Here is a 26,988-nt window from a genome sequence, read left to right as displayed (position 1 = left end):
AAGAGGCTGGGAGGGGGCAATGCTTGGACAGCAAACCCAAACTGACCCAACTCTCTCTTTGGTCCCTACATTACTCACCTGTTTGATGGCTGTGACAGTGATGACAAACAGAAGTGGAAGTCCACTTGTAACTGGACTAGTAGGTGTATCAATAATTAACTGCAACAAAAAGAACAAGTATTTTCTGGTTATATTTTTGTGAATGTTAGCAGTCAATCTTTCAATTAAGATCTTTCAAGCAATTCCCTCAATATGTTAAAAGACATCAAGGAATTTTAATCAAAAAAACCCAGTACTTCAATAAAACTTTAAGAATGTGTACTATACTGATAAAAATTTGAAAATTGGATTTTATAAGAAGACACAATACTGTAGTTAGGTCACATTAATAGCAGATGTTAATGCCTCGTAAAAATATTTGCCAGCAAGACTTTAGAGAAGTATTAGACTGGAAAGCTGCAGCTTTGGAAGCAAAATTATGGAGCACCATTAGAAATTAGCATGGCACTGGCTTTACATGTTATACAATAGAGCTGTTCTTATGCACACAAAGAATAAATTCTGAAATACTGAGCTAGGGCTTCTGCAAATATAAACAAAGAGGCAGAATTCACAGAGGGAGTGCAAATGACAAAATTTAAGTTGTGCTGAGAATCTGCACTGCTTTTTTTCTATAGAATCTGGTCTGCAAAGTAATACAGCTCTTCACTTAGTAAGATTTTTATTATTTAACACAATAAGTGACTGTGACAGGTTCAGAATTAAGACACCTATAAAGCAGCACACTAGATATTCATGGAACTCATTTCAAAAGCAAGCATTTATGTACCTCCCTAAGCAAGCATCATATCAATACCTATTATAACAGTTCTGACAAGCTTTGATCACAGTAGAGTTGGAAAACTGCGATCAAGACATGATTTTGTTATAAAATATAGTATTTTTGCAGAACAAAGAAAACTCTGTCATCAACAGAATTTATAGTAACAGTTTTACTGATCTGGATGTTTATTACAAGATAAAAATTACAGACATTCTTTTCAATTTTTTCAAGACATAGGTCTTGCCGTCCAGCTAGTGCGGCTGTCGAATTCTCTTCAGATTAATTTCACATTGACAACCTGGAAATTAAATAAAACCCCTTTTGTCAAATCATCAGTGATTCAAGGCTTTCTAGGTGCAACCATTTACCTCCATGGTCATCAAAATCAGGTAATTTTAAAACTTTTTTCAATTTCTTCCTATTTTAGAAAGAGCACAGTACTTACTGTGAAATGGGGAGCACTTACCTGAACAAGGAAAATGATGAGAAAATAGAAGTTAGCTATTCTTCTGAATTGCTCAAACAAATTTTTTGGTACAAAGTTCCAAAATGTGTACTGAAAACAAATGCACAGATTATGAATGTTTGTGAAGAAAATATTATTCACATTCAACTTTATAATTCACATTTCAAGATAAACTAAAGAAGCAGGAGTGGTTTTGTTAGTTCAATAATTTACTGAATTTTAATCTTAATCACCAATCATGTATTCTTACAATAGGAATGTTTTCCTGAACTGTGATAATCTCTGTACTAGGGATTGTAATAATTTTTCAACTAGCAACAATACTTGTCCAGAGTTAGCTAGTTATGGAATGGTTTATTTCAAGCTGTTAATGGATTTTAAAAGCAACTTAATTTCAAAGAGCACTTTTAATTCACTTTTATGCTGTGTTCATGACTCGAGATAGGTGGCACTCAGAGCTAACTACACAGTAATAGCAAGATAACCAAATAAAAGCTGTCAGCTCTTTTCTTCCTTGGCAGGGATGAAAATACTACTCAAGATAAACTACAGTAGTGAATAAGAGTAAGTGGCTGCATATTTCTGTACTGATCTTACAAATTACCCTAAGTGCTGTAAAATGACATAGAAAACAGTACATAAAGCTGCAAACAGTAAATGCGAAAACTTCAAATGTAAAAAGTCATGTAAAAGTGATAAAGGACCTTAACATCATCTAGTCCCCATCCCCTCCCCTGCTGCAGCTTCAACTACAGTGCTTTTACACAGCTCACTTTGTAGCTCCAGCAAAACATTGCAAGCGCTGCTTATTGGAACACATGTAAAAAAATGTCAGCTAAAATTGTGTGAAAAGGTTTGAAAAATGGCTTGAGAAAAGTAGCACTGCACCATCTTATTATCCAAATTATCCGTTGACACATAATAAAATGACAACTCCAATAAAACTTTCATTTCAAATGAGATGGGGTAAGAAGCTTATCCTAATTTATTTGCTCTGTTAAAAATGTGCCTTGTCTCCTCTTGGCAGATTGCACTTACACTTGCTGATAACCAAATTATTCCATGAGCTAGACATCTTCTGAATTTGGCCCTGAAGGAAAAGACAGAGCTCCGGAAGGAAAGTACTCTTATTACAACTACAGACAAAAAGTATCCAGGATAAATATGCTTTGAACATATAAGAAATCCCATCATATACAGCAATCTTTGTACTTGGGTGTTAAAGCCTGAACATGTGCAAGACATAAGAATGAAATGTTCTTTTCCTGTTGTGTGCCAAGAATCAGTATCTATCTTAAATATGCCCTAAGTTACCACTTAATCCTGCATAATAGCTAGTTCAGTATTAAATCACCTGTGAGCAAGCCAAAACTCAGGCATGCAGACATGCAACAGCTAGAAAATCAAGTGTTCTAGTCTTGCAATCAGAACACTTTTCATCAGACAGGAATGTAGTTTGCACTACTCATTATCCAGCTACATGGGATTTTCAGAGACAAGGAGTTAGACTTGATTATTTTTCCTTGCACTACAATGCTGATCATTCAAAACTACTGTTATGATAGATGACCGTATGGATTCTATTCAATGACAATAATTGCATATTTTCATCATTATCAGGTAAGTTAGCTCTGTTTTTTAATTATATCCATTTATTTTTTTAAGAATCCCTGCCTGCTGGGAAAGAAAAGTGAAAAACAGTTGTTTCCATTTTCCTGTTTACCTCCTTTGATAAAAATACTATTTTTTCCATGGTAAAGGGTCTTCTGACCATTAAAAGTTCAATTATTTACACAAGTCCCCCAAACCACCATTCATTAAATAAAAATGTAATCTCTTATGTAATAACTTCTACTTAAAATCTCCTAGAGGGTTTTTGATGAAACATCTGGTAATAGAATTTTACTGTTGGACTAGATATTTCAAGTATCTGATTGAGAAATCAAGTAAATCAATTAAAACAATAATCCATAAAAGGTTGCTCACCTCTACCCTTAGTATCAAATTCTCCTCATATTCCAACCTTAGTTCACTCCTTTCCCTGCCAAGCTGTGGTCTACCACAGCTCCACCTTTGATCAGAAACTCTCTTAGGTGAATAAAAGGGAATTACATGGGAATACTTTAATGGGTGAGAAGTGCTTCCTAAAATGGATGCTTCTTCAACACAGACTACTTCTTAAAATTTTATTTTCAATCTGACAAATTTTTAGCACTTTACAACTCCGGGTTTCAGGCATACTAAGTATGTCTTTATTCTGCACATTCATCTTCAACAGACAAGTAATGATTTTTGCAGTTTAGGCAAGCAAGAACACTAAGATGTCTAGACAGACCTTCCCCTACCCAAGCCATCAGTAGCTCAGAGCAGTATTTACAGATGGGCAAGTAATGTTTAACCAACATAATCACTCCTCACAGAAGCAACCGAGGGGCTGCCACTCAGAACAAGATTTATCTCATGACTGCTACATTTGAGGCAGTTTCTCTACCCTAGCTAGGCAGAAACAAAACAAAAAAAAATTAAAGGGAAGTCATTAAAACTGACCATATTAAATCCATCTGATTACTCTGCTGAGAGTTAGTACTATCATCTCTCTCCTTCAGATAATTTCTTGTCATGTTCTTTGTAAACTCTTAAAAAGTGGTTTGTGTATATTTACTTTCTTTTCATTATAATTCACTTGAATGATATAAGTGTATCCAAACAGTTAAACATTATTTAGATAAGCTTTCAAGTTGGAGACGGCTTAAATGATCTTTTCCAAGTGCTACAAAAGACCCACAGGCCAGAGTGCACGGCTGCTTTGTGCTTACAGGAGGTAACACATCAGACACAAAGTAGTAGTAGTTATGCATCCAGCCAAAAGAAGAACACATGGTGCCAACAGATGCATCTGAAGCACTGTGCAAGAGTCTGTGAGATAAATCTGGTGACAAAACAGCATCATGCAAGTAGATTTTCTTCCCATTTATAATTGCAGTAGCTGCAGCGCTGATGTATTTCTGCACTCATGAGCAGGTCCACAGTATTCCCACCCATGCCCCTGGCTCCATCTTGCTCTTTACTGATACCACCATGCTTTCAGCACCTCCACAGCCAGTCACACAAATTCCAAGGCGTAAAATACAGGTTCTTGACACCATACTTTGACCTTTCCATTTGGTATCCACATGCCAGAATTTTGGCTCATATTTCAAGCTTCTCTTTCCACCCTAAGAGGCAAGTATTTTCTTAAGTAAAAGGAGAGTTTCTTAAGTAATCACTTTACATCAAAAGCTGAAGCTATACGAAAAAGCACTTCGCAGTGAGTTTTGTCAACATCTCAGTTTCTTACAGATTATTTGCTTTTAATAGTCACCACCTCTCTTCTAACACACTCTGATTTCACTCTTTTCACTCAACCTTTTTGACTGCTTCTTATAAATCTTTAAAACTACTACAATAAAAATATCTACTATATTGGTTTAGCCCTGGTTCATAGACATCTTCCCATGATAATTCTCATCCCTTCTACAAAACAAAATCCATCCTGAGGATAATAAAATCAGGGTAGTATAGAGAAAAGCTGATCTTGCATTCATTTGTGTCCATGGTGACTTCAGTATTTTTAATGAACACATTTTTATATCAATTACCAATAAACAATACATGCTTAAAGCTGCAGTTTAAAAATTAGATTGCAGGCATGTGCGCATACCATGGAACAGTTTCGGTGGAAAAGGACATTCCAGATCTTGTCAAACATCCAGCCCCAACCTCCCTGCCATGGGTAGGGACATGTTCCACTTGACCAGGTTGCTCCAAGCCTCATCTAAAACAACCTTGAATGCTTCCAGAGACGCAGCATCTACAACTTCTCTGGATAACCTGTTCCAGTGCCTCACCATACTCAAGGTAAATCTAAACGAACCCTCTATTAAGCTTCAAGCCCTCCTCCCTTGTCCTTTCACTTAACATCCTTGTAAAAAGTCCCTCTGCAGCTTTTTTTGTAGTCTCATTTTAGGTACTGAACATAACACTTTATATATAACACCACCTTACAAAGTATTATATTACTAAAATGATGTAAATACTACATATATATGTATAGGTAATCCTCTTCAATAGAATAGCTGAAAAAGGTCTGATCAAAAGTTTCACAATTTCTTTAAAGTTAATTTTATTTATAAAAATGTTACTTTTTGGAAACATGATTTGTATATCTATACAGAGAACTGGTACAGAAAACTATTGCAAAGGGTATAAAAAAAACAGGAAATAAGTAATTATCTGAAATCATAAGAAGTAAGTTGAGAGTATGCCTTGTATAACTCAAGTGACTTGCTTATAAACATAAAGGAAATTTACAACAGAACTCATCTATGTTCTTTAATGTATTAAATTAATAATTTGACTCAAAGCAAAAAAAATTCAGACTTTGTGCTTATATGTTACTCAACAGAACTGGAATATTTTGAAAAGGGTTGTGCCATTTTATGACAATTTGGAATGAATGCAGAAAGACACAACAATACATTAACATATGCACCATCTACACAGTGTGTATCACTCCACTGAGGGAGGAATTCCAGTTTCTCCACATCACAAGGTCATTCACAACACAAGGATCAGTGAAAGCTCTACTACATGTAGGGCTTTTACAAGTGATTAACAACCACCAGTACATTCAGAAAAAGTGCAAAAATGAAACAGATTTGGTGAAGTTACATCAAATGGCACACTTGATAAGCCAAGATACATATTTTGGCACAGGATTCCTTAAAACCAGTTCCTGATAAAACAGGATTTCTATTACAAACAAGTCTATCTTCAGTAGTCTCTGTTCAGCAACTCCCAGTCTTATTAAATAGAGGCTATTAACTTCAGGAACTCCTCTGACAAACAAATCTTCCAGCACATGTAATTATGTAATTATAATTCTAAAAAAGAAAAAAAAAAACCTTACAGCAAGGATGACTGACTGAAGACAGAAGTCACAGAGAATACTAAGAAAACTGAAGAAAGAGCATGTGAGAGCAAGGAAGCTTGACTTTCTCACTTAAAAAGAGAAAAGAATTACACCAGTCTTCCCTGGCATTAGGTTTGGATCTGTTGTTTTCCTTTCTTCTTCTGCTTCTCTTTCACTACATGAACACTCCACACTGTCATAAAAACTTTAAAAGCTCTGTTAAGGGCAGTACCAGAGCAGAAGATAAAATATTGCTAATAACCCCGGACTGAGCCATGGGAAGGGTAAATGGCTTCTCCTGGGAACATGAGAGAGGTTGCAAAGAGCCTCTGACCTGGAAATCCCATGCTGAGCAGGATCATCAAGAGCAAAGAAGAGCTTTTCCTTGCTCTCTCTAGGCACTGACAGTTATCCCCAGAAGGAAAGTGTATTATTGTGCCTGGAAGAAGTGCACACTCATCCACTCCCATCACAGCTCAGGTACTGAAATCCCTCAGCTGGCCCCTTTGAGAGCCCAATTGATTCAGAGGCATTTCAGCTTTACTGCCAGCCAAGTCCATTTACTCTTCTCCTCTCTAACAGCTCCTGCCCTGCTCAGGGTTTGGCAGGGCTGGGCACACCTGACCCTTCAGCCCCTGCAGCCTGGATCTGAGCTCCTGCTGCCCCCAGTGTGGCTGGGAGGCAGGGGATCACCTGGGCAGAAATGGAGAGCTCTGTGTTCCAGCTGCATTCAGAGCACATCAGTAAAGGGCACACACAACACTCCCTGCTTTAGTCCCTGTCCCATACACAGCTCTGCCTACTCCCCCTCTCTGCCCCCCAGGGTATGCTACACAATCATTTACTGGCTTCACAAACACATGGCCATGCCTCTTTCCACTGTGGGCTTTGGACACTCTGCTGGCTTTCAAATATTGCTCAGGGCTGTGTTTGAACTCCTCATTTTGAAACTGCTATGTCACAGCCCTAGACAGGCCAAAGGCTGCCAGCTGTGAAGCTGCACCTTGAAAAGTGTGGGACAGCCTAGGTTTCTGCTGGGTTCCAAGTGGCTCATCTTGATAGAGGTGGTTTAGTATTTCCTTTAGCTTCAATAAATATTAATATTTCTTCTAAATGTGGCAACAAAATGAGAAATCAGAGCAGACCCTTTGTGTGTTTTTATAAGTAAGTGCTGCAGGGAAGAGGTACAGTACAAGGGCAGGAACTTCTGCTGAAAGAAAGGAATATTTCATCATCATCTGCTGAAACATGTCAGAATTACTAAACTTGATTTAACTATTAGTCACTGTGATTAATTGTGAGTCATCTCAATCAGATTAGCACTGAAGGTAGCTAAGTTTTGCCTTGCAATGTATAGGATTCCCAAAACACAGCATTATCATCTCAGGGCACTACCACAGAAATCAATGTTAGGATCAGTATTTAATGAAAAGTCCTCAAGAAACAGACAGACAACTGAAGACTGCATTATTTGTGCAGCAAAACCAGTATCATTTCTGATCCATGAATACATCATACAGCATTACAAAGGAGGAAATAACAGTGGTTCAGGTCTCCCACCTGAGTTCAACTGATTGCTTTTCTATAAGGAAGAACAGGAAATAAAGCTACAGCACAAATGAGCACTTTGTAATTTCATGTATAATTTGAGTGACATCTCTTTAGGGCAAATTCTTCAAGTAATAGTTCTGCATACATTGTAGAGTCAATCTTGCATTTCATGCAAGAGTCATATCCCACTACTCTTCAATATCATCTTCCAGGAGCATAAGCCCTCCTGCCTCCAGCTCTGTTCGGTGACCCAGGCATAGGTGGGTTCTGTAGCTGTAAAATTTCTCTTTATTAAATTATGACAGTAAAAGTCTGCAGCTGGACAGAACCACCAAGGCAAAATACTGTGTGTTGATTATCCACAGACTGAAATGAAGAGCAAAAGCCTTTTCAAGTCTCCTTAACCCAACCTGCTCTATGGGTGGTATGGGGGGAAATCTGTTCTCCTGCCTAAACCTTGTGGATGTTCTAATTTTGCCAGGTATCTCTGACACACAGAAAACTCTTGCCCCTCAATTAACAGATTACTTCTATCGAGGAATTTCTGAAATCTTTGACTCTTTCTTGTGGTTCTTTCTTTATGGGTTTGGGTGTTTTTTTTTTTTTGGTTTTTTTGTTTTTGTTTTTTTTTTGGGGGGGGTTGGTGTTTTTTTTTTCCAAAAGCAATAAGCAGCTATAACTAAACATGTTCCTCTGAATGTGTTCCAATATACTGTTGGTTCAAAAAAGATGTTATTTTCAACACGATTTTTCCCTCTGTTCAAGAGAAATGTATGCATTCAATCAGTCTTCAATTCATTGATTCCAGTAGAACAAGAAGTGAAAATCCCTACATTGTCAACAAATCAGCTCCTTGAAGCATAGCAATTCTAGAAAAGTATTAGATTAACTTCAGGAAAAGGGAATTTGAATATTGAAAAGTGTGTGATTGCACGGGTTTAGGAAAAGGGACAGACCAAACCTGAGCAAAGGCATGCAGTAGCTTTTACATAAACAATTCTTGAACAGGCTCAGGCTATTCCTCCTGGAAGGGAAATATAATGGAAGACCACCAACAGAAACAAGATTACACACAGGGGATAACTGTATTCGAAATCCTTGAATCTGAAAATTACTAACTCAAATTAGCAGAAAGTTTGAAAATGAAGGCTGAGAGTTTCTTCTGGCAAACATTTCTACAGCTGAACTGTTCTTTATTCTGAGAATTTACATGGGCTTAAAAGGTATTGAAGGGATTCACAGAGAAGAAATTAATGCAAGACCACTAAATACACAATCATATTCCCAGCACAGTAACATGAAGCCTGAAACTTAAGGAAGTTTTGTACTAAGAAGTTATTTTATAATTTATCAGTTTTTTTCAAAAAGTAAAATCCTGTTTCAGAAGGAAAATAGGTTGCTTCTCACCAAGTTTTGATAGCTGCTATGGCTCCCTAGTTTAACATAGTTGCCATTTAATTTGTAAATTCCACCAAAAAGTAAATAGTATCAAAATGTCAATAATTTTTTTCAGAAAAAGGCAAGCCACCTCCCTGCCAATTCAATTACTTTCTTTCTTCTACATTTGAAACATTGGAATTTTTCTACTAGCTGATATTTTTCCATGCTGCAGCACTGTCATGTGACAAATTCAATCAAGGGTACATAACAGCCACTTCAAAGGCCAACACCCAAGGCAGCTGAAGCAGCTGAAAGTTAAATCAACAAAAGGATACATGTTATAAAGGTCACTGTCTGTAGAAGGTAAAAGGAACAGCATGCACTATCCAAAAGACATGAGTTTTTGTCTTTTACTACTTCAGCATACACCTTTTGCAATACATTGTTAATATTGTAATTGAATTGACACATCAAACAAAAAACACTTTTGTCTAGGCAAGGTCTTCCCTGTATCATTTTTCCCAATCAGGAATGTATCATTAGGCAGACAGAGCATTAACCACATTCCACAGTGACACTGCAATGTACATGAGCTATCCCTCTGCACTTGAATCAAAGCATTGCCTGGCTGACACCAGGAAGCCTCTGGTGAAGCAGAGCAAAGTGTACCTTTGGAAGGACCAGTGAGGTCTAAGGTTCACACTACTGCAAGGTGATGTCTTTTTCAGGGCATTATGACATGACATTTTTAGTAAAGCAGCATACAGACAGACAAATTGATGCCATTTCCTCATGCTTTTCAACTACCCTTTTTAGAAACTCAGTTTGTCTTAAATTGGTAAAGTCTGTACTTAGAAGTTTAGAGTTTCTCATCCTTGAAGAGCAATCACAGACCTTCTTACATAAGCACTAAACACCTATAAAAGCCCAGCTGAAAGTTACTGTCTGTCTTGCTGATGAAAGATGAAGGAAGTATCCTTCATGGTTGAGGTAATACTATACAGTGTGCTTGTGAGCATGTGCCTTTACTCTAACAATTATGGATTTGCCATCTTAATTTTGCACATTTGAGCATTTAGAAGGAATGTAATGTCTGCACTCCCCACACTGTAAGAGGTGCCCCCTCTGAGGGTTCATAAGCAAGGGACAAGGACAGGTGAAAGGGGAAGAGGAAGCAGCTCAGAGAACCAGCATGAATGCTAGTCAAGCCACAACAGTGCCTTATTCAGCTTGTCTGGGATGGAGCATGGGAAAAACAGAGTTCTCTTGAGAGGGACAGCACAGGAAGGTCTCATACACAGGCAACAGCTTTCATCAAACAGCTTTCATCAATCTGAGGAACTCTTGAATATTATAAAGCATTTACACGAATTCTGTTCCCTCCTAAATATCACCACTGTATTTACTTCCACAAAGACAGCCTACATTTTATTTTTTAAAGGAGGCAAGTTTAATCAATAAACCGAAAAATTGAGAAACATCTTATATATATAAAATGTACTTCCACTAATACTTTTTGTTTACAAAAGGCTATTTACAGATACACTTCGCAGCTAAATAGTTTAGCATTTAAATATTTAACTGAATATTCTGTAAATCCAAATAAAAATCTAGTAAAGTCTCTATCCTGAACTGGTTGAAGTCATATATGTTAACTAATTGCTGGCAAGGATTCCTTAGCTCAACACATGTTTAAGTAATACTTTAAAAATCTCACTCTGCAAAGCAAAGCAACTTGTTGCTTCCACTAACTTAATATGTCAAAACATAGTTGAACAGGATGTTTTTATTTCAATACAACTATCAGCAGTAACTTCAACAGCTTTATTTACATACATCTCAAATGCGATTAAAAAAAATATCACAGGAATACCAAAATTTGCATTAAGTGTGTTTACTCTTCCATAACTCAAAACACAACACAAACCAATGTGCAGAGCACAGGATTTCCCATTGCACCAGTCTGACTGTACTTCATCTGCCTTAGCATTCAAGCATTCTATCTAAAGATGCCTAAATACTACACTCTGCTTAGTACACTTTCTTTGAATGAAGTATGGTAAAAAGGTAGCAAATAGAAAATCTCACATGAGAACTGACACACCATTTGTGAAAAGTCTGGCTTTCATGATGTTAATGGCTGGCAAGCGCTCAGGTCCACAAAGGTAATCACTCAGCTCCTTGAGATCACAATGCTACCAAGGTTCTGAAAACTGCTGAGGATTTGAGACACTATTCAAAAACAAATTCTCAGTAATGGAGATATAATTCTGAATTGATTATTTTGTATTAGCTGAAGAGAGCTCATGAAGATTAAAATCTAAGTATAATGCAAACTTGGGAGCTCTTGAGTTGTTAGCCATACATCACCTGCAAGCATTCAAATGTCAATGCCACTGCAGTAAAAACTTTTGGCTAAAGAAAGCCAGCTGGAAAGCACCAACATCCCAACTGCTCACAAAAAGCTGCTGGAGCTTATGGAAGTTAAAACTTACTAATTGAGGTAAGGGACAACTAGAAGATTTCTAAACAGCACAAATGTATTACACTGCCAAGACTTTAAGTATGATGCACTTTCATGTGAATGAAGAAGACTGTTGACAAAGTCCCACAGAAACAGCTTTTGAAGGGAATGACACTCAGGGTAGAGAGTATGATGAATCTAAGTGCTCAACAAATTAAATTATTTCTAGTACTTTGAGGTATTGCTTTCGAGTACAAAGGATGCAGTCTTATTTTAGGATGATTTTATTTACTCCAGGATTGCCTCAAATGAAAATTGGTTCTTTTCTTTGTTGAAAAGCTCGTTATTACTCAAAGATTGTACTATACCAGGTACTACAGTAAACATGGGAGAAATTATTCAATTTCTATTCATTTTAGAGACAAATGAGCAATTAGTTTCTCCAGAAGAAATCTGAGATATCTTGATTTTACCTTTGCTGGTTGTGGAAAGCAAAAAATATACAGGAAAAAACTTGAAAAAAATAAACAGAAATAATAGCTTCAGCTGATTTATCTAAATGAATGAATGACAATATAAGTACCTTTGATGAGACTACTCTATTATCTGGAAACCTCTGTGGAATGTATGCTTCAGCGCCTGGAGGTGGCTCACGATGCCCAACATAAATAGTCCGACTGTCCACCCAATTCTCTTCTCCAGCACACTATGGGAGAAAAAAGAGTTACTGTGTCAGTTCACTCAGTATGCCTGCAGAAACACGAGTCACACACTGAATTAACTAATCACATGCCTGACCATCTACACATACACAGTCAGCAGCACATGACCCCTCACACTTTTCTCTATCAGCTCAAGATCACCAGAGCACCCAAAGCCAAGTCAACTGTCAAAACTCTTCCTTAACTGCACTTCACTGTCCCATAACGCAATGAAAGAGCAGCCATGAAAATCACTGTCCTGACTTTTTTGTTTATAAGTGAAACAAGGGTGAATTGTTTAAGACCCCCAGTCAAATTAGGTATTTAGTAAGTATTCATATGTTTCTCTTTTCATCACTAATAAAAATCTGTGCTAATTAAAATATTTTAATATATTATTCTTCACAATTTTGAGACTAGCCAGTCATAGCTCAGAATTTCATTTGCAGCAAAGTGAAACTCTGCTCTCCTGAAATACTAGTAGTAACCATTTCTCCACACATGAACAAGCCTAGAGACTCTTAGGTCACCAGGAAAAGACCTCAGGCTTGTCAACTCAGAGCACTTCCTCTTCTATGAAAGCTGTAGAAAAAAAAAAGTAGGTGTGCCAAATTCTCACATTCACATCAAACTCTACCGCACCTACAGCTTCCCCAAAATTACTATTTCTGTGTTCTATTAACTGTAAAAACCGTACAAATCACTGTAAAAAAAGTACTTACACGAAACCAAAATAACCGATTTTTAACATTTAGAAGTAAATTTTTTGAGGACATAGATTATAAAATTACCATCCCTTAGTCAACAGTCTAATTCACACCTATCTTATGAAAAACATTTTTGAACCACAGAACATATCCCTAACACTTGGAGAAGCCCAGGCATCTGCAACTTTAACATCATCATATGGTCAAATCTGGAGTAATTCAGATAGGTCATAAATTAAAATCTCTGCTCTATGTTGCCCTGAGGCATTTACGCATTCTTTCATTAAGCATATTAGAGAGAAGCTTATTTTCTGCATCTCAACAGCTACATGGTATTTAGTACATTAAAAACATCCTGAAAGTGCTCCTGGGCACCGGTGCTTGTCTGCCTCTAGAGGTGACCTGTCAGACTGATATGGAGCAAACTAACCCCACATAAACAGTGTGTCTTTGGTAGTTTACACAGGCAAGGCATCATTCCCCACAGCAGCTGGATGTACCTGTGCAGTTCTTGACAGAATTCAGTCATACAGACATGGCTCCTCCTTTTCTAGCTAGTCTTCATGTCAACAGGTCCATTTACTTTACTAGTACACACTTGGCCACTAAGCCTAAAACAAAATTTAGTCCTCAAACTTGAACATTCACCATAACATTTTCTTCATCAATTCACATCTGTGATTTTTCCACTGCCCTTAAGTGCAACACAGCCGAAGATCATTTTCTACATAATTTATTGGGAATAGACATATAAAATCTTGCAATACTCTGCAGGTTTGGAGCAGTTAAGCTAATAAAACAATTATCTTTGTGATGTGCATGACTTTCTCGAGGTTGGAGAGAACATCAAAAATATAAAAAGAAAACCTATTGGACACAGACTATTAACCACAAAATAGCTGAGTAGAAGTCAAGTAAAATGTAAAGTGAAATGGAAGGATTAAAGAAAAGTAACTTCTGCCATCCCAGAAGTAGATACTAGAAGCAGACACAAAGGACCCAAAATCATTACTTGATTCTTACATGACAGAAAAATGAAGGAATTATGTTCAAAAGACGCCAATGGACAAAATTTCAATACTAGGCATAAAACTAAAGCCAAAAGTAAATCCCACTTCTTTCCTACGTGTTATTCAACTTGCAGTAACTTGAAAGAGTCACTTAATACATGATATGAAGCTGTTCACAAAGGAAGTAAAGATGACAGCCCCTCCTAAAACATACCAATAGCCCAGTCAGGACTCATGCTGAGCCCTGCAAGTGCCCCTGGCTCAGTGGGAGTGCACACACATTTCTCCCATGCCACAGCTAGCACAGGCTCAAAACCAGGACGTGGGTCAGTATAAAAGTTGCATTGATTTTCCAGTCAGACAACTTCTCCCTTACCACCAAGTGGACTTGTCAAAAAGTCAAGTGTCATTCAGCCCATTCCTGAAGGCCAGATAACATTCTTTGAGCAAGCCAAAACATTTTGGAAGGAAGTAAAGCATGACAATGTTTCTATATTCCACCTTACTTCTATGGCAATAACAAAACATGGTATCTTTACCATTTTATCAGTACACAGTACTTATTTATCTTGTCAATGCACTAAATGTACAATGCACAGAAATTATCTACTGACACTTGCGTCACTTAATACTGCTAGAAATACAAGGGAATGTGAGATATTCCTGTAAAATACATCAACTTGTACAACATTTTAAAATTTTTCATTAAGAAGAACATTCCAGACAAACACAGCACAAAGATTACTCCTGATAAGTGAAGTTCCTAAGTTCAGAGATGATTACCTAAACTGCTAATGGAAATGCCTCATAAACTTGGAAAACCAAGAAGAAATTCCTCAGTTTCTACTTTCCTCTACAGAGGCCCAGCTTGACAATTATCTCTCAATTATGATGAACCAACCCAAACAGCATGACAACACTCAGCTCAAAAAAGCACTTTTTAAAGTTTCACTGCATACATTGAGTTTTCATCATGACTCAGTTAAAACAGGCCTCCAAAATTACCTATGAACCTGGGAAGATAGAGCTCTAAACAGCACCCTCCTGCCATTGCTGTCAGTATTTACAGGTCTGATAGCCCTGGAGTACTGTGTCAACACTAAATAAGCCAACCACTCTGGAATTTGTGTCCCTAAAGCAAGGCATTACTTTAAGCATCAATATAAAACAAAAGACAATCTCTTTATTAGCTTAATTTCATCTGGTTTTATCGCAGATTGATAAATTTACCACAAATGTATAAAACCATATCTAACTTAAACTATCTGCTAGCACAGAACATTTTTTCTTTTTCACTATGTTAATAGGTTATAGAAAATAAATGCACTTGACCAACCTAAATCAACAACTTCAAACCTCCAAAACCACTCCCAGGACAAGTGTAAAAAACTAAGCATGGGAGAGTAAGGCTCTCTTTGCCAGTGAGGTAGAACTACAATGCACAAAGTCAGGTGCATTGCTCAATAAGGCCACACTTGCGTGAAGCAGAAAAAGATACTTTGAGAAAAACAGCACTTGCAGCTAGGACATGGGCCACATAGAGAAATCCAACCACAGCAACTGAATGCCCTGTAATGCCAACCTCCAAAGCCAAACACCCAGATCTGACAGTTCTTTTAGTGTTCTGGTATTACAACTTAAAGAATGTCACCAGAGTCACTGAAGAAAGCAGTCTGATGCCACTGCCAGAACAACAAACTACATTAACTTCTTTTTTTAAGTTCCATTGCTTAAGCCCATTAAGAATATGTCCAAGAAACCATAAATATACCTCAGCATTATCTGCTTCTATTTATAGTGTAAAGCTCAATGTACTGAGACCTGGTTTTATTGACACATCATCGAAATGTTACATAGCTTTTACTCTTTCAAGCACTGTCAGCAACCACGAAAGCAAAGACCAGCAAAAGACTGAGGCACAAAGACAGAAACACTTAACAGGATTTTACCTTAAGAGTTTAAGTATTTCTGCAGCTTATTTTTTTCTGATTTAAAAAAAACCAAACTGAAACTAGCTTGGGATTCACCTTCATGCTACTCCATGTAGTAATTTTTATCCAGATTTAAACAAATGTATTGCCTGAAAAGACAAGAGGTTTGGTATTCAATGGTTGACAACAAAAAGATGATAGGAAGATGCTAGTGGTAGTTGCTGGAAAAGTAACTGACTTTGAAAGATTCCAAGTCTTTCCCCATATTTTTAGTAAAGAGATTTAACATGATTTTGAAATCAGTGGAAACACTGACACTTCCTGACTCTCCACTTGAACTATTAACTCAGGCATAATTACCAGCAACAATCTTCAATATTTTATTTTCTCCCCAAAGAATATGAATACAAACACTACTCAAATAAGTTAATATGCACTAAGTACAGCAGATTGAAAACTCAATCTGCCTTGGCCAAGCTCAAAGTACATTTCATTGAACAGTATTCTCTTCTACTTTTTTCTAAATGTCTTTTGATTAAAAGGGATAGTGCACTCTAACCACAGATTTGACAGCAACAAATTCTCAGCATCAGCTATAGCCTTGTTCACCCAGGCTGAGACTCCTTTCCTCCACACAGGAGTACTTTACACCAATAGAGGCAGGCTCTCCTAACAGCCTCATGTTTTACTGAATCACGAATATTTGATGTCAATTAAACAATTAGCACCACTGTTCAAACTACACACTGAACACAGCTGCTCAACCACTTCGGAGTTTTAGGATATCAGATACTGCCAAGCCATTATCACTCAGAATCTCCAGGAAGAACTAATAGTGCACACTGTGAAAAAACATTCACGCATTACAACAGCTCTGCACTAAAGGCTCTCAGCTTCCAATTTCTCATTCAGTGAAGAGAAACAACTTCAATATCTCAAAGCTGTAATTCACTAAAGTGAAGACAAAAAAAAGGTGCTTTCCTTTTGAATACTGTAAGGAAACTATCCTTATCATGCAGTATTTACCAAACCATGAGATCATATAATCTCATCTTTGTCTCCATCAAATGTTCTGAGTACCTGCTCTTTTACACTTGACACCTTCCTGCAGCCATCTCCCTTCACAAACAATGGCACACAGTACAGATTTTTATGTCATCTTTCCAAATCCAGTCCTTTTAAGGGTATATTTTAACTCTAGATAACAAAAATACCTCTAAAGAAATAATAATTTTAAAATAACCTATATTTCCTAAAGTTGCTAACCAGTAAAATATATTAAGCTTGTAAAAAGTCCACTTCTACAAAAAAAAATCTAATTTGTATGTATTTGTGGAGATAAAGGGTGAAATTCTTATCCATTTAAAGGCTCTTAGCTAGATTTCAAATTATAGGTCAACTCACAAATACCTAGAGAGAGAGCACTTAAGCTTTACATTTTGTGCACAGCATTATACCAGCCCTTGATATGAATCTGCCAAGCTCGGAATGAAGAGTATAACGCTGAAAGCTGTTCAGGTTGTTATGTTTCACATAAATATAGAATAGTACAGAGAGAAGAATTGATATAATTATCAGATAAATACCCTATCAGGTCTCATATTCTGAAAAAGGACTACCTCAATATAAGACATGGTAAACAGAAAGGAAATTACTTCGTTCACCTACGAGTCATGGACACATGCCATTAAATAACTAATTTAATGGAATATCAAAATGCAGCTCTTCAGATGCAACCACAAAAAACCCCAAAAACAAACCAAACAAAATAATCTAGAACAACTCTCTCCCAGAAACTATGACTAATTAACATTTCCTGTGGGTCACCCATAAAGGGATCTGTTACCACAGAATATTAATGTATTTCATTTCAGCAAATGAATTTTAAATCCTTGGATGAGGATTTTTGTCAGAAATAACATTTGAAATCAAAACTCTTGCCAATCAATTGCCTACAAGTCACCGAATACTGGATCTAAGTGTACGCAGAGGAAAAAGAAAGTTAAGATATTAACACTCTTTAACTGCTAATAGATTATTTTATTTATAACTCTCAGGGAAAAGTTGTGATTAGAAGCAAAGGCAGGTACATCTTAACTACAGAAAATGGTGCCAGGCCCACAAGTTTCCCAACCAAGCCATATTCTCCACTACTTGGTGCATCCTGGTTTTCTGATCTTTCTTTCCACCTCCTGCAAGGGTCTTGTGTATGCAGACAGAAGGGGAAATAGATTTATAGCAACAGGATGAATTAAGTTTTTGTGACATGTTTATAGAGGAAATGGAAAAGTATGATGACAAAATGATGCAAAGTCCTGCAATTCACAGCTGTTAAAATAGATATTGTCACAACAGCAAATGTAACATTTCTATGTGTGCCCTTCATATAAATTTTATTTCAGCCTTCAGGTTAATGCCTTCTTGTGCGTCATACTTAGGGTAAAACATTTCTGAAGCTATCCTAATAAAACTATATTCCAGTTGTGTCACATGAGCTGGCACCAGGACACCGCAATATAGCACTCTGAAGACAGTCTAATTCTCCTTTCTGATTTCCAGTTTGGAACATAATTTTTATCTGAATTCCCCATACTCTGTACTTTGAATGGTTGAATAATTTGACCTCTTGGATGGCAAAGCCAGTGATCTGTGTTCCTCCTAAAAAGGGTTACAGTAATTCTTTGTTTCACAGACATAAAAACTCACCTCAGTTACTCAAAGAAGACTGAGATCTTTTCTAAGCAATTTAAATTCCAAATACTGCTGACATACTGGCTGGTTAGGTATAGCTATTTCTGATGTCTGTGCTTTCTCTGCAGGTGAATCTCTAGTTTCCCTGTTTCTTTCTATGGAAAGTAACAACAAAAGTGATAGAGATAAAAGTCTCCTATTCCATCCTAATATACAATCATCTAGTTTCATGGAGTCACTGCAATAATGGTAAGAAAATAGATCTGTGATGTACATGAGTTAAAGGGCATCAGGAAAAATGCTTTTGCTGCACTTTTCCTTCCTGTCACTGCACCAGTTTTGACACATTTTGCCCCTTGTTGCCAGTGGGACAGGGACACTGTGTGCCTGCTGCTCCTCTGCCCAGGTCCAGTCAGGGACCGCCTCTACATGGAAATCCTTTCAAGGGTCTCACTTGCAATTAGAAAGGCAAATGAGGAAAAAAAACTACACTGCAAAGTGCAGTGGTAAGAGAAACTAGAAGGCAAAGTGTCACATAATACACAGGATATTTGACAGCCTTAGTACTTAAATTAATTAAAAATCAAGTTTATTTCTAAGTAGCTCCAGACCAACATCTGAAACTAAGCTTTGTGGAGGAAATTTACAACTTCCTTTGGTGCCAAGAAAAGCTGTAAAAGAAGAGCAATTTCATTTTTTTAAGGCAACTGAAGGCCACTAAGATCTACACACAGTGCCAGTCACTCAGAGTACTAACAAAGATATTTTCAAGAGAGTTGTATAGATACTTCAGAATGCAGATTTTCTTCTTTTACTTTGCTGTCAATAGTTCCTTCAGTTTGCAGTAATCTAACAAGAAAAAAAATCTAAAGCTATCAAATTTTCAGGGCAGAATATGGATTTTTTTATTATATTTACAGATTCAAAAGAAACAGGAGGACGGAGGGAAGTAAGCAGCAGATTGCTTTCATTCATTCAAAAATAAGTAATAAACCTACAGATATGCCACACTAGTTCTTTTCTTTTAAATTAACATTATTAATTATTAAATTAAGTTATTAAGAAAAATCAAGCAAGAATACCTGTTGTGATTTTTTTCCAAGGAACAACATAATGCATATGGAGATAGTATGCATCAGCAAGATTTACAAGATCAGACAAAATGAAATCCATTCCTAAATGGTGTTCTTACAGGAGCTTCAGATTATTCAAAAGGGACTGTACCCTAAAAATATGCTTTACATTTAGAACAGTAAATTACCATCAGACATTTTCAGAACTAGCCAGAGTGACACTACCTTCCACTAGGATTTTAGCAAACAAAAGGGGAAGAGTCAAATTTCCCATCTGAATTCCATGACAGAGATAATTAAAATATATGGACTTCTGCATTCTTCTTTATACTTAGTACAAGGGCTGTGAAAATGCCTCATCTACATGTTTGCTGGTCTTTAAATTGTTCAAGTAAACTATGGATGAAAAAATAAAAGGATAGTTAACTATTGCACTCTGTGGTCTATTGACACACAGCTGAGAAGCAGATCTCTATTCCTACTTTTACTACAAAAAGATGCAATTCAGATGTCAAGAAAACACCTCCTCCCATTGTCAACCTTTGTCATCATGTTTAAATCTGTAAAACACGTTCACTGCCAAGTAGCAACTACTCACTATGGTAATGGTCAGTGCCTGTTAGACTTCAAAATTATTTTCATTCCTAAGGACACAGAGCTAGTGAAGCTATGATTCTAGCAGACAGAAGATGGGACAACCTTCTTGTATTATATTATGATTATTATACCTGTCCTGGGTTGTAAGATATGTGTGTATTCTATCTGCCATCTGTTAGAGGTGGGGCAGTTACCTTCTGTTAATTGGGCAGTTTCCTTTATCTCTTTCACAAACCAATCCTCCTTCCAGGAGATATCTTCTGTTAATGGGCCACTGAGTGTCACTGCATGACTGATAAAATTACATAATCTCATTATGAGATGCCCAGGGGGAGAAGCCAAGCATTCCTTCCTGGATATAACCCCAGATTTGGAACACCAGAGCAGCCTTTTCCCACTGGATTGCCAGAGGGGCAGCTGTCTTCTCCACTGGATTCCCAAAGCAAGACCAGGCCCATGTACATCACCACGGGACCTTCAGAGGAAAACTCCACCCTTCTAGAGAACCACTGCTCCAAGAGAACCACGCCTGGCACTGCAGGAGCACTGCAGCCACCTTTTACTCAGACTGCTGCCACCACCCCGACCCACGGGGAGTCAGGGCATATTCTGATCCTGTTCCTTCGTTTCCACGCTGTTTGTTGCACATCAGCACCAAATCTGATGTTACGCAAATTCAGCTCAGTGAACACAGGGACACTTTGATAGAAGGAAGGACCCTAATTACAGATGGCTATAAGGTTAATGAAACATTTATTTGGAGCTATTTCAAACACTTTCAATGTACTTCTCACTCTTACATGTACAACAGTATTCAAGTACAGGTCTCTTTTATATTCAAGGAATATAACATTTTAAGCTATTACTTCTACCTATACTGCAAAGCAATGCCACATGTTGAAGTATTTCAGGGGAAAAAAACAAATTGATTCTGGTAAGAGGTCACAAACTATTTTACAGTTTTATCTCCTAACACATAGGTGTTACTGATGAAATGTCACATTCATCCTTCATGCATAATTGCGAAGATCTTTTAAATTTCCCAAAATTAGCAGGCATCAGGGTGATAAATCTGACTTCAGATAACATCTACATTGATGAATCACAAGAGTTTTAAACTTATAAAATGACACAAAGGACATTCAGTAGCTTTGAGTGTTCATATCAGGAGTATGAGTAAACCTACTTATCATGCATAAGTAGTTTATGACACCAATAACCACAAGATTTTAGAACCCCTTTTGTTTTCATTGCACTTAAGGAATGTGAATTCCATTAAGATTAAACATTACTTTACAACTCTTTTGATGCAGTGAACTTTTTAATATTTACTTTTACTCTCAAAGAATGGATTTAATGACTTGCAACAGAACAATCTGAAGTACAATAAATATTTCACAACTCTGTACTTTTACAAACATCAAAAGACTTCAAGAAATTCTACAGTAATCAGTCAAATATTTACAAAAAATAAACTTTACTAGCATTTGCTATCAGCTGTGTTTTAGAAGTCAGATATTAATAAAAATCATTTTACATTAGAGTTATTTCTTTTGTCATATATAGTCACCTACAGAATAAGATATATATAACATTTTAAAAATTCATTACAATACTGACTGCTTAGTTAGAAGCTAGTTGCCAATTGCTAGTAAAAAAAAAAAAAAAAAACAAACTATAAAGTCCAGAATATCTCTTATACAAGTAATTAAATCACAAACTTGACAAATCAAAATAGTAAACGCTTAGCATTTAAAACCATGAAAATCAAGGTTTATAATTAAACTCTTTGGGAACTAAGTCAGAGAAACTCCAGTATCTAACTAATCCCTCAACAAGCAGAACACCAGAACTCAAGGACAGACTTTCAGTTTTTCTATCTTAAACAGTTCAGTGGAGACAGGGTGAATTTTAAACCAGGATATCATTAATAATTCAGAGGAAATTTGTGATACAGCAAAGGTGAGGAACATTTAAAAAAATCACTTTCTCAACAAATAGTCACCTGTGAGTGATCTACAATGAACAGCCACCCTGAGTAAACATTTCATACCTATAAAATACTACTAATTAAACATTAATAATAGCCAGAGAACTCAAAGTAATGCCAACACATCTAAGTCAAGCTCCAGTACACTAAGCACAACATGAAAGACCATCTTGGTCAGAAGCAAGGCTGGTTCAAATGGTTTTATTTTAGCAAAACTGTAGCTACTTCCCACTTTAAAATGTTACTATGAGACTGTTAGCAGTATAATTATACAATAAGGGGGATGTTATTTTAAGCTTTCAGTGATCCATACACCTCCTTTTATTTATTTGTGGAAGACAAAACGTCCACATTGCACTTCAATATATCAAAACTGCTGTGTCCTTCATGCAGAAAAGGAAAGGGATTTTTAAAGAAAGAGTTTTCTATCAAGTCTAGAATTGTACTGTAGGTTGAGATTAATATATTCTGACTTGCAATGATTGTGGTAATAAAGGCAAAGGAGGTTATGCAGGTTTGCCTGGGATGAGATGATAAGTGTAATCTCAACCTCCACATGTCTGTCATTCAGTGATACAGAGGAGAGGTTTAACAACCTTTTGATGCTGCTGGTTTCTACGCAGCAGCAAAAGCATACATAAAAACCTAAGAGAAGTCACTGACTTTTAGGCTTTGATTTACTGCTGTGACTCCTTTGATGTAGGAAGGGATGGAGGCAAGTAGTTACAATACATCATCCCCTAAAAACAACTTGTGATGGGATAGTTGCTTTTTGCCATAAAACTACCTCAGGACTCTAGAATCTAAGAAAAATCACCAATTTTTTCCTCCTAGACAACTACACTCCACAACATCAACTCACATCTTTAATAATCTTCCTGAAGAAACGTTTCTCAGACTTCAAAGGCTGATCTGCCACTCCTTCCCTTTTTAATGATAAGCAAAAGAAAAAAAAACAACAAAAAACCTAAACAAATTTTCTTCTCAGTAAAAGGAGTCTCTGTACCCCACATTTTGGGAAATGCAAACAGAAATAAGCTCCTAGTACAAGCTGGCAGGAAAGATTGCTATTTAGCAAATTTGAAAAAGCATACGTATACCCAAGGGCATCACAGGCCCTCCAGCTCCTTCAGAAACCAACTGAATAAACGTGGCTCTTGGATAGCCTGTACGACAGATTATCTTAGGAAAAAAAGCCAAGAAATTAATAATTCACCTTTATAGAAGAATAACACCTGAAAGATATTACTTCAAGTATCTGAAAAAGTATCAAAAAAGTACTGAACCAGAATCATCAGGATTATCTATTTTAATCTGCTCTGTATGACAGGCAGAACCTACGAAATGAAATAGCTAAATAATCACAAAAAGCATATTGGCTAACAATTATTTTTGTTTCAAATGAATACACATACTTAAGAAAGAGATACAATAACAAAGGAAATATTTTTAATCGATTTTCCCTAGTGCTCTTTTTGAAAACAGTCCAATAGACAAATGTTCTTTTAAAGTTTCAGCTTTCATGCTTAATAAAACTAATTCCCAGAAAACAGCATGCCCCCTCATGTGTCTTTTCCTGTTGAACTAGAAATTCCTGTAATCAATCCAAGTGAAAAAAGCCCCCAAACTGAAAATTCTCAGTTGCTGCAAAATTAGGCTGGGAAAAAGAATGGGGACTATTAAACTAGCTTGTCATGAGGTGTTGTTTTTGGGTTTTTTTACATCTGTGTAGAAGAAATAAGAATTATAAAGCGAATATCCAATGCTGTTATTACACTGGAACATATATTCCAGATATTGCTTCTTTCAAAAGTACACAGCTGTTCTGTACTTTGTAATCATTTGATCCTATCTACAAATAAGGAAGAGTGAACCAGATTTGAGTGACTTCCAAGTTCAATGAACCATAAAACTGCCCATATTCTGAGCAGAGGTTTAGATCAAATAACCTCCAGGTATCAGCTGGTTGCATAAACTGAAAGACAAATGCTTAGAATTCCGTGATTTTAGGAGAGGCAATTCTATGCTCTCTCTAAACTGGCTAACATGAGGTCATGGATTACCTGGCCAATTTCAGTCACAACTGTGTTTGTAAACAGAAGTCTGTTTCAGTCTGTTTTGTAAACAAAAGCCTAACCGTTCATGACATTTATTCTATTAGGTAATTCTTTACCTTAAACCTTTAAAAATGCTGAAAGCCAAAGTCAATCCCTAAATCAAATCAGATATCCTCGTTCTATACTAACTTCTTTGTTCCCCCCAAAACGCAGTAAAGTGACAAGATTCTAGAAATCCTACGTCACCCATAGACAGAAATACAGGCTGTTAATGAACGAGGCATGTTTGATTTCTGCAGAAGAGCACGTGACCAGTTTTGTAAAATCCACATTTCCGAATGTGTTTTGACAACATGGGGCACTCTTCAGGACACGGCAGGATCGGCCGTCCTGTAGGCAACAAAAATGGGGCAAGATACCAAAAAGACAGTGCCAAAAACAAAACTTCAGGTGATAGCCCAAGCAGTATTACTACAAATGAGATAAGTAATCTTTGGCAGTGCCCTGGTTGGCAGTACAATGTCTTACAGGAGTTATTTCTGCCCACTTCCTAATACTTTCCTTTTTTCCCCTTCCTCTAAATATAAGACGAAACAATCTGTAAGTAAGAGAATTTCAGGAGGGGAAAGTAATTTACTTTTGCCATCTAGAAACAATTAATCTTTCTTGGTTATAGGAGGCATGCCATTAGACAATTCCTTAGAAATAAAATACAACCACATTTAGTAAAGACAGAGGGAATATCAGGCATAGACCACAACCTGAATCATCACAGGAGACACAGTACAAACAGAAAAGGAAGCTCAACATTTTTTCCTATAAATAAGCAGTTATGACTAAAATCAAGGAAAGCAGAAAATATTTTCACATTTATTTTACTTTTTAGAATATGACTGCATCTGAGGCCTTGCCACAGCAGCCAAATCAGTTACCATATCCTACAAGAACACCCCTGGAAGCAAATGGATACTGTAGGTCTAGTGCAGAGCAAGATTGTGAGCCTACCAGCTAATCTGTTCGTTTTTTTTCTAGTCCACATGGCTCCTAAGAGGTCAATTATACACTGTACATTGAATTCAAATGGACCAAGTGTTCTGATAAGAGGAGATAATGACTTACTTTGTTTCTTAATGTAAGTTGATTATGTGCTTATGCAAGAGGCTATCCGGTGGCAGCTGGAACATTTTTACTTCAGCTGAGCCACCGCCTCTCCTCAGAGGGGCACTGTGAGGTGGAAATGGCACCGGACCCACCATTAGAAGGAAAGCAATGTTCACACAGTTTGACAAGCTCTGGCACGTGCAAGGAGTAACGATACCATGCATCAAATTCATCACAAGTGAGGTAAATCTGCTATTGTTAAGAAAGCTTGTAACTTTTAAGGAGATCTATTATGGACAATATTCAAATAGTCAAGGACACTGGGGTTTAAATGGGGGTTTTTTGTTGGTGGTTTTTGTTTGGGGTTTCTTTTTTCAGTGACGATATAACATTACAAAAGGAAGAAAACTGAGTTCAACTGCAAACTTCTAGTAACAAAACCTCCAGATGCTTTTGTGAGGACACTAGCAGAAACCTATTAAACAGATAATGGTTTCATTTGCAGTTTGGGTAAATTTTTACATTTACAGAAAGTGTAAAAGGAAAGTATAGAAGCTATGCCAAAATGTATTTGCACTTAACATAAATCCTTTCAAATAGGAAGTGCTGAAGTCCTATGAAAAAATCCCATCAGAAAACTACACCTCCAAATAATCTTAATATGCTATAAAAATACTTCCTGGAGACAAATTCAGATTTCATTTGCACACACACCATACACATACTCAGCATCCTCTCTTGACTCATAGTTCTAAACTCTATTTCAAAGGTACAAACAGCCAAAACCACCATGATGTTATTTGTATATAATAGTTGAAATCTTGAGTGAAAACAAAGCAAGTACTATAAAATCTGAGTACATACGTTAAATCATCTGTATTAGAACCTATATCCTCCCTCCCATATACTGTATAAAAAGATCATAAAATGATGCCTCAGCTCTACATAAAACCAAAAGTGTGTCCTTGTAACAAGTAATGCTAACATTGCACTGTTAATGGAGAGGAAAAACAAAACAATAAATTGCATGTTTTGACTTGTTCCAATGGAGCTATTGTGAAAAGAAAGGCTTGCTAACTCATAAATATAAAAGTTACAATGATCTAGACTGTCCCTGTAAGAACTGTTGTAATACTATTTGTAAGCTGCTTCCATTTTCTTAGTAGTAATTATTTTTACAAGGCACTTTGCTATAAGTCTGCAAACTCAGTATCAAACTTAGCTGGTTTAGAAAACCTTGACCTTGGTACTTGGGGAGTAACTAGTGTTTCACTCAAGACCAACAAAAAAAATACAATGTCTCTACAACAGCACTGCATCCAATTGATGAAGCTGCTTACTTCAGGTCTACTGAGAGCACCTCTACAGAGGTTACAATCACATTTTCTACTTTGCCTTATTGCAAAAAAACCCCTTACAAGTACCACCCTCTCAGAGAGCTCTTCTACACTTGTTCAGAGAACTGAAATACAATGAACTTCACAAAGTGCCTTCT

The 26,988-nt window shown here is 36.8% G+C and overlaps 1 protein-coding gene across 5 annotated transcripts in view; it reads right to left on the bottom strand.

The window, feature by feature from the left end:
• Positions 1-26,988, bottom strand: part of ATP11A (ATPase phospholipid transporting 11A) — a 117,473-nt gene that overhangs the window by 48,718 nt on the left and 41,767 nt on the right. For all 5 annotated transcript variants that reach the window (XM_058045072.1, XM_058045073.1, XM_058045074.1 and 2 more), the window contains exons 2-4: positions 12,219-12,341; positions 1,290-1,379; positions 79-159 (exon numbers count right to left, since the gene is read on the bottom strand). In XM_058045072.1, the coding sequence (XP_057901055.1) occupies positions 79-159; positions 1,290-1,379; positions 12,219-12,341 (294 nt within the window). The remainder of the gene's footprint in view (positions 1-78; positions 160-1,289; positions 1,380-12,218; positions 12,342-26,988) is intronic.

The sequence above is a fragment of the Melospiza georgiana genome, chromosome 2, assembly GCF_028018845.1.
Source record: "Melospiza georgiana isolate bMelGeo1 chromosome 2, bMelGeo1.pri, whole genome shotgun sequence".
NCBI lineage: Eukaryota > Metazoa > Chordata > Aves > Passeriformes > Passerellidae > Melospiza > Melospiza georgiana.
This window is presented reverse-complemented; position numbering and strand designations above follow the sequence as displayed.